The 9,458-nt window shown below is 37.6% G+C and overlaps 1 protein-coding gene across 1 annotated transcript in view; it reads right to left on the bottom strand.

The window, feature by feature from the left end:
- Nucleotides 1–516: 516 nt before the first annotated feature.
- LOC108688332 (protein TANC2) overlaps nt 517–9,458 on the bottom strand; it is a 16,960-nt gene continuing 8,018 nt past the window's right edge. Inside the window, exons 2-15 of the mRNA XM_018194545.1 lie at nt 7,573–7,946; nt 7,195–7,312; nt 6,970–7,113; nt 5,180–5,773; nt 4,755–5,089; nt 4,403–4,681; nt 3,845–4,288; nt 3,517–3,723; nt 2,802–3,068; nt 2,426–2,721; nt 1,835–2,283; nt 1,424–1,725; nt 931–1,344; nt 517–831 (exon numbers count right to left, since the gene is read on the bottom strand). Of these exons, the coding sequence (XP_018050034.1) occupies nt 529–831; nt 931–1,344; nt 1,424–1,725; nt 1,835–2,283; nt 2,426–2,721; nt 2,802–3,068; nt 3,517–3,723; nt 3,845–4,288; nt 4,403–4,681; nt 4,755–5,089; nt 5,180–5,773; nt 6,970–7,113; nt 7,195–7,312; nt 7,573–7,946 (4,526 nt within the window). The 3' untranslated portion in view covers nt 517–528. The remainder of the gene's footprint in view (nt 832–930; nt 1,345–1,423; nt 1,726–1,834; nt 2,284–2,425; nt 2,722–2,801; nt 3,069–3,516; nt 3,724–3,844; nt 4,289–4,402; nt 4,682–4,754; nt 5,090–5,179; nt 5,774–6,969; nt 7,114–7,194; nt 7,313–7,572; nt 7,947–9,458) is intronic.

Below are 9,458 nucleotides of genomic sequence, written 5' to 3'. Positions count from 1 at the left end.
TATATATATGCGTATTGTGCTATGATTCCATTTATAAAAATATAAAATACTGTGTGATAAGAACACAATTAAATAGTTTAAGTTAGATCTAAAACCAATTACTGTAATATTCTGGAATAATAAAAGATCACATGTATATATGTTTGTATATATGTATACATACATATATACATACATATAAATATATAAGATAGATAAAAAAATCATTACACGCTCGTATATCAAAACATTGCAAAACATCAATAATTAAAAAGCGAATTATAAATATTTATTAATACCGCGCGAATTATTTAATAATTATATTCTTAACATTGCTCATCTTTTTTTAATATCAGCATCTTGAATTTCGATATAGTTGTTAAACTACTTTAGAAAGATTCAAACTTGAGTAAAGTTTGTTGCCATTTTCTAAATCTAGCCTTCGTGTCATAAATTCATAATAACATTGTTGTAAATTATCATTATTATTATTATGTTTAAATTGAATAGATATAATTTTAATTTATTTGACTGCTCTCTAATCAAATATTACAATTCAGTAAGAGTATTCACTGATGCCCGAAGACGAGATTTAGCGATATAATCATCATGTTCTTTGTTGGTCCCAGCATCATTCATTCGACAGACAATCTCATCTTTCAAAGTTGCAAGCACTCTACGATCTTGTTTATTGTGAATTGGTGCGTTTTGAAGAGCTTCCTGAACGTCCAATAGAGCATCCTCGAACATGCCTAGATCTACGCGCGCTTTAGCTCTAGCGTAGAACGCTTCATAAGAAATGGGTCGGATTCTAAGAGCTTCATTAGCGAGTTCAATAGCTTCGGTACATTCCTGTTAAAGAATCACGTTATTGTTCATAAAAGTAATATAAATTTGTCATTGTGAACAATTAGGCCTATGTATAAACATCTAAAAACCTAGATTACTAACATTCATCTTGCGTTTGCATCGGCTCAAATTTAGAAGAAAGTTCATATGAAGTTGTGTAAAAGTTTGAAGCATCATATGACTTTGCTCCTGTCCTTGGCAATCTTCTTCTGGCGAAGTTGGGAATTTTCTAAGAGCATATGCATATCGATGCGATGCTTCTTTCAGCCTATTCTTTCGATATAAAACATTACCATCTTCCAAAAGTTTATTTAGTAGAATTATTAAGACGTCTGGTTTTCCCGCTGCCATAGCCCATGTAGCGGGACCGAGTTTAGCACCACGACGTAAGAAGCATTGAACGACTGGTATATTGCGACATCCGATTGCTCGGTCTAAAGGTCGCATACCGTGGAGATCAACATGTTCCACCGCGGCTCCCTTCTCAAGTAACAGTTGTACTAGCTTTGGATTACCCTGTATATATTTTGATAAACATTAGATCGCGAAAATAATACACGATAACATGGGTTGTGCATACGAGAAAAAGATTTACCTGGAATGCAGCTAAATCCAAAGGAGTTCTACCAGAGTTGTCACTTGTATTGATATCAGAACCGCGATCGAGTAACATTTGTACGGCAGTTATGCGTCCCCTGACGCAAGCCCAACTGAGAGCGGTGAGTCCCTCCTTGTCTTTTGTTTTTAAAATTGATCCTTTATCGAGGAATAGCTCAAGTAGATTAATGTGACCTTCGCATGCGGCCAACATTAAAGCAGTACGACCAGCGAGATCACGTTGTTCTAGAAGTGATATAGTTTCGTCCGATACTGTATCAATACTGCTGGACAAATTTCCTATAAAATAATGTAATAATCATATAACTTCTTATACATAATTGACGTAATCGAATCCATAATAATTTGAACACGATCTTAAGTTATATTTAAAAAGGGAAAAACGAACCTTGCAAAAGTCGTTCAGCGGTACCCCAATGTCCCTCCTTGGCGGCGAGCATGAGAGGAGAAAGACCTTTCGTGTTTACAACTAGAGGATTAGCACCGCGAGCTAAAAGTGCAGAAACCGTCGCAGTCGAACCGTTTGCAGCGGAAATTGTTAGAGCGGTCTCGCCTATCAATGTATCGGGACGATCTATGATCACCTCTGCCATATCTAAAAGATACTCTACAACCGCTTCATGACCTTGTGATGCAGCCGCGACAACGGCTTGCTGGGCGGCTTCTTCTCTACTTATTTCTAAAACGCCATTTTCTGCTTTACTTTCACTGGTTGGTATCCAGTCGCAAGCAAGAAGATAACCAACCACGGATAATCTTCCGTGTCTTGCCGCATGCACCAGAGAACATTGGCCGGCCATATCTACATGTCCTAATGAGGCTCCAGCAGCGGCCAATCTGTTAAGTACAGATTAATAATGTATAGATATAACAATAAATAAACAATCACATTGTTCAATATATATGTATATACATTATTTGAACAATATATTATATATACAATATATTATATATATACAATATATTATATATTATATACCTTCTGACAACGTCACAATGTCCCCGGGCAGCTGCCAGCGATAGCGCGGTACAACCTTGGCTGTTGGTCAATTCGACATCGGCACCAAACTCAAGAAGGAGAGACACCATCTCGACGGAACCTTCATGCGCGTACATGCAAAGAGCCGGTGCGTTACCTAAATATTCAGTAATGTGATTCGGTGATGCACCTGCCAGCAGGAGCAATCGTGATACTTTCACATTTGGGCTATAAATGTTTCGAAGCGTGCACAATGCCGAGGAAATGCATTCGGTCGATAAAGTCAGCCAAATTGCCTGAGGATTAATGGAGCTCAATTAAGCTACACTTCTACATTATTCTCGATTACTATATCTTGTGTTGGTTGTAAACATACTTGTAAATCGCGTGAAGGCCAGCATGGAGCTACACCTCTATAAACGTGTGCCTTTAATACATGGTGACCTAGTTCTAAAGCTTTGTCACCATCCAATGGCGCTTGAAAGCGAGATAGTCTGAATGCTATTGCTGCATGACCAAGTCTATAGTCACACAGGAATTTTGTTGATTCTCCCTCATCTCTTCTCATCAACCATTCCCTGAACGATGGATGGAAAAACATATATGTATTGTCCAAGCGTTTCACAAGAAAGCCAGAGAGCATCTAATAAGGAAAAATGATATCATTATATTTAAGTTGATGAATACGCGAGAGTTGATATAACATTTATATAACACATTGTGTACTGTCAAATTATATGTATATAATTATATGTATATATTAACAATCATGTGTCTACAAGTAATATGTAAGAACATTTATCAATTCAAGATAAAATAATTCGCGCATTTATTTGTTTAATTATTTTTAATAAATCCAAATTGTAATATATATTATCATTATTAAATTATTTATTATATTTTTTTTGCAACTTACATTGTTTTTGCACCGTCAGTAAAAAAACAAAGACAGAGAGAAAAAAAGAGTTAGAAAATTACATATTATATTCATTTTAAAATAATCCATTATGAACCATATACACATACATACACACACATACACACACACTCACAGTTATAGCACTATATATTAAATTATTTAACATATTTACCTTAAATCTCTGTAAAAAATCATCCCATGAAATAAAATGATCTATATTTAATGAATTGATGGAATAGAAAATTTCAGGTAGAGTCAATGGGTATAAAGCTGCCAGACAAACAGCCAGAAGAGGTTGTACTTTGTCGAATGATGCTGCCGTAGGGAATCTCAAGTTAAAATGTAATTGAAAAATTTGCGCGAGAGAAACTGGTAATACCTAAGAAGTAAAATAATTTGTTATAAATTCTATTCTATTTATAATATCGTCAAGATAAGAACAGTGATAATATAATTGCGATTATAGTTAAAATAGAGATGAAGATTATGATTGCACATACCTTGTAACTCGCAGATTTGGCGACTAAATGCCCGCTCTCGATAAGATCGAGTGTCAACTTAGCAAAGAGAAAACTACCTCTGGCTAGAGCGAGCAAATGTGAAGAGAACCTTGTCTGATTCGCACTGCATGATGATTCTGCCTTGCCGTTTACCGACGCAGTTACATTCGATTGAATAGAAGGACTTTGCGCTAATCTATAACCGACGTAATCAGATAAATCCTTCGCGATGCTGTTACTGATCGCATCATTCATAGTCTTGTCTAACGAGATTCTTGTATATGGTAATTGCTTTGCGCAATCCAGCAACTGTGTCCTGACCGTGCAAACGATTTTTAACCAACTGGGAATGTTAGGTGCGTGCCTCGTTAGGAAAGAAGCTATAGTGTCACCTCTGTCCGGTCTGTGATACTCCGCTTCACAAAAGGCATCAATCAATATTACCTGAAAAAAAAATATATCTAACAATGTCTGCGACGTAGTATAATATTTATCGAGCTTATGTTAATATGTTTACTTATCAGTGAAAAAAACATTGTAACTATTTTGTTTACCTACCATATTCGAAGCTGGCAATCTATTGGCTTTCTTCAAAGTCAAAAGCGGTTCAATAATACCTCTCGAAAGCGCGAGATCTGGGTCAACTGTACATTCCCTTTGTGACAACGAGCCTTGAAGATGGGGTTCGGACAATAGGTATTCCCTATATGAGATCAATTGAGGAGCTTGGCAAAGTTGTGCCGCTAACGAGTGAATTAAATCTGGGACTAGGCAGGTACTATTATTGTCGGCTTGACAAAAGTGATAAGCCACAACGTGCGATGCTAATTCGCGCACCTATAATTCGATATAACTAATTTGCATCTTTTCTATAAAATTTCGAAGTTGTAATAAATGCTGGTAATCGCACCTTTTCGTTAGTATGCCGAATATTAGCTCGTAGAGTAGCGTTAGTATTCTGTTTCTCTCTTTCGTCGCATTCCTCATTCACTTCCGCAGATCTTGGCTGTTCTCTCCTTCTTCCGAAACAACTATGTTCCACCAATTGCAAGACGAGTGCAGTTTTTCCCGTGCCTGGCGATCCGGAAATCAAAATGCCAGGACTGGAGCCATTGATCACGGATTCTAATTCTTGTAACAACCACTGTCGTCCTGCGAAAAGTGGGTCTTCTTCTAATAAAGGCACCTCGAAGAATAATGGCTTCAAGTTTAACTGCGTTGAACTATGATGTTGAATGAAACGTACTAAAATGAACAGGATATGGATCTTTATCATACATGTATTCGCGAATGCGTTGCATATTTGGATTCGAGCGGATAAAGAATAAATATTACATTTCGCATCCAATCCAATTGAACCTTTAGTGTTGGTTCTCCCCGATCTTCGGACACAAGATCGTCTGTTTTTCAATTGGCCGAGCTCGTCAGTTTGACCCACTTGTGCGGCGTTGACAGAATGTCTTCTAGGCACGAGTGGACTGGAGCTACCGTTCGAGAGGCCTGATACTGATACGGACATAGACATGGACATTGACGTGGATGCGGATAACGATGTAGAAATGGATGCCAGACTACCAGCACTATCGCAATCTCTACAGGACTTAGTCTTTCCCTTGATCTTAGTCTTCGGCTTGACAGGACATCGCAGTGCCGCCGCAGCTTCCGCTTCACTCGACGTGCCCGTCAAAGTTGACACTGGGCTCGTATTCGTTGATGCCAATGTCTGCGTTTCAAAGCTGGTCAGGCTACTGAAGGAGGCTGCAGAGCTATCATGCCCTTGTACCGGAGTTCGCGAAGGACATGCGCTTGATTCCACACTCGCGTTTGCTCGATTAGATCCCAATAGCAGACCCAATCTCATGTACAAATCCGATTGTGATGATTTTCTGGTTTTCGAAGATAACGGTTTCACGCAACCACCCTCATCGTCTGCGAAAGAGAAAAGTTAATTAGGCGATATAGAAATATAAAAAGATTGGATAGAATCTATGAATCCAGATAGTGCTGACCGAGACTGCAAAAGTGCTTCGTGCGGTGTATCTAAAAGTTAAATAATTCACGGGCAAAACGAAAATCACACTTTACTAATTGTAAGACACGTTTAGGCGGATATATTATCGTTTATCGAAACGCTATTTTAAATTGAAGTAAACTACTATCAAAAGTTGCAGTGTCGCAAACGCAAATTGTGCACTTGCAAACATTGTATGTTGATAAATTTTTATTCTATCCGTCTAAACATATCGTTTATAATGCAACGTATTGAACACTCTGCAAAAGGTGAGAAATCAAATGCTAAATCCAAGCATAAACATCGACAATACAAATAACAAAGAATTTTAAGAATAGCGCATCCATTGAAATATATCATATATATCTTACCGATTTTAATTTATTCAGAAGTTTTCAATCTATTTTATAACCCTTTAACAATAAACTCATTTTAAAAATGGACGAGTTTTAATAAATTTGAATAAATACCGATTTAATTTGGAAATCAGTAATGATAATAGAAAATGCAGGTGCGTTTATAAAAGATGTAATATAATTATTTGTTTTTTTTTTATTAAAAAAGGATAAAAATATGACTCGGCACAATTTTAATGAATTCGTGTAATAAAATAAAAACTAGTGATGTTATAAGGATAATTACAAATTATGTATCATGCTTCTAAAAAGAAATACTACGAAAGAGAGGTTATCGGAAAAGAATTATTTTTTTCTCAGTACAAGGAATGTCGTACAAAAGACGCGAGTTTATGCTCGCGTGCGTGACAGTTTTTATTTCTTTATATTCATTAGCAAATTCTAAGCATCTCAAACGTAGCGATACAGCATCAAATTTTAAAAACTCTTCCTGCCTGCAATTCTATTCGTCGAATTGATGAGTTGATTCAACCCGTCGTTAGCCGTGCCTTGACTACTGCTCCACAGAGACTTGATTTTTCCCAATACAACACCGGGCCATCTCGCTTTTCCTTCCATGGACGAAGTCCAAACTATATGTATGCGTGCAATTTTGGTATTATCAAGATACTTTACACGACTTGAATCGCGAAATTTTCTCTTTGAGAGAAGAGTGAAACAAATATATAGAGATTTAATAGTAAGAAAAAAGTAGGTACCTGATAAAGCGGAAGGATTATCATTTATGATCGGTTCAGGTGAGGATGCCGTATGTCTCGAAGATTTCTGGGCAGCAAAGGAACTTCTGAGCACTTTTGGATTGAGGAAAAATCTTCTTCGTTGATTCGGTGGCGTAGGACAGCCTACGGTATCAATTTTATATTTTTAATCTTTGTTATATTTTGATACAAGAACTAGATTTATATGTTTTGTTTTCTACATACTTTGCGACATTTTAAATTTTTGTCGATCTTGAAAAACAGAAGAAACTGGAAGTGGCGAAGCCTTGCTTTTCAAGTTCTTGGCTACTGTTATCAACGAGAGATTTTCTGCCTCGCCTCGCTGCTGAAAATAAAGTAACAAATAGATGAGCAAGTTCGTGCGAAATTACTATTGCGTGGACTTGTGCGACCAGTATAATAAATGAGGAAATAACGTGGAAAAATTGCTTCCTCTTCTGGCATTTGTTGTTTCTTTCTACAAAGGCATAATACAAACGTACAACATCGTTTCGCACGTTTAAGAATACAATACATTGAAGAAAAGGAAAAACAGCAATTTAACGCGTTATTTCATTTTTCCCTGACGACAAAAGGTCTTACGTGTAAAACTTGCGACGGCAGATTAGCTCTCGTGGTGATCTTGGTGCGTAACCTGGGGCTGCCGCAGAGGGAATTCACCGCCGATGACTCATCGAGCCAACCATCCGTAGGCGCAAAGGTGGATAGTGGAATCGAGGAAACGTTTCTAAGAGATAGTTCTTCCAACCCGTCGTCGTCGTCATCATTGAGTTCGTAGCCACGCAGGCAAAGTGGACAGACTTCGCTGCGAAATAGACAGGAGTAGCAGCGTTCATGACCGCAGGAATCAATCAGACGACGCTTTTTGCCCTTGTCGAACGGCATTTCACAGGATGGGCATGTAGATCCACCCAGCATCCCTGTCGATTCGACCAACGCTCGTATCTGCGCCAAGTCTGCAAAGAGCATAGTATCATTTCATTTCCTGATAATACTTTCTCTTCCTCTTTCGAAAATAGTAAAATTATATTTTATTTAACAATCCAAATCCAAGAGCTTCCACCGTTTAGGATGGGGATATAAAAAAATAAGTATAAAGTATAAGAAACAAGAATACATTCAATAACGAAAAGTTGAAATGTAATTTCGACAAAACTTGCGCGAGTCAAAGTCAACGTTCAATTTTAAAGGCCATGGCTATTCGCAGATTCGACAGTAGACTCATCTATTGTGAATAAATTGAATAAAATTTAACATTAAAAATAATATAAGAAAAAGCTCAATTTATAAAATTAACATAATGAGAAATAGGGCTACGAGTCAAGCAAGATGCTATATTATTAAAAAATCTTGATGCTATATTATTAAAAAATTTAGTATGTCGGTTAATGAAGAAAGATACGTTCTCTCATGTAGCAACGATGCTCGTGATCACGCGAAAATAAATCAAGTAACGCGAATCCGAGGCATTATTGTATATAATGAAACATTCTATTGTAGAAAGTAAGGTCAAGAAATTTCGCGCGCGCACTTCTCTCGATCGTGACCTTTTTAATTGCTTCATGAACGATATTATATTTACTCAATTAAGATTTAAAGACCACGAGAATTTCTTTGCATGTATTTGCGTTATTCTGTCCGGATCTACAATAGATTTTTAAGCCTTAAGCCGTAAGAGATTGATGAATTATAGTCAATTCTTCTTGCATTACTCTTCGCATCGATTGTAATTGATCAATTTCTTACGGCTTAAAACATCTATTGTAGATTTGGACTAATTCTCAGACATTATATAGAGTAAAAAAGTTGCGCAATATCATCAACAATTGTAAGAGTTACAAAATCAATCCCTTAATTTCGTCGAATATATTCAGTATTTGTATGCTAGATCGCGCTTTGCGATCAAGCATCAATTAATCCAAAAAGAACTGGCCGATTGTGGAAAACCGTGTAGTGAAGACATGCAATGTACTAGTCAAAAACAAAGACATAGACATCCAAAGAATATGGAGGAGGATGAAACGAGAGATAAACGTGTGAAAATTAAATGAATCCCTTCGAACGAATAAAGTGGCAAACTGGGAAATGGAAAAGAAGATGAGAGGAGAAGAGAAGGAAGTCGCACGACCTCTCATGCCGGTAACTCCGCGTGAGGCAGGTGCAACTCGGCGCGGCGCGGCGCGACGCAGAGAATTGCCTGGGTTACCGTAAGCTGGGTCAACGCACTTGCGAGTCTGGTGCGCGTGGTTCGTGTCGCAGAGACCTCGCTTCTCGTTTTCTCATCGGAAGACTTCACTGACTCACACATCTCAGTCGTAGGATCCAGTTTCCACTATCATTGTGCTTCGTCTCGCACATCGATCTCGCGTCGATCCCGAGTCGATAGATGCCAATCGACGTCTAATGGATAGAATCATCTCGCGATATTCAGTCGGTTAGATTTAACAACTCGCACTTTGCAGTACACG

The sequence above is a fragment of the Atta colombica genome, unplaced genomic scaffold, assembly GCF_001594045.1.
Source record: "Atta colombica isolate Treedump-2 unplaced genomic scaffold, Acol1.0 scaffold228, whole genome shotgun sequence".
In the NCBI taxonomy this organism is placed as follows: Eukaryota; Metazoa; Arthropoda; class Insecta; order Hymenoptera; family Formicidae; genus Atta; species Atta colombica.
Note: the sequence above shows the minus strand (reverse complement) of the source record. Positions and strands in the feature narration are given on the sequence as shown.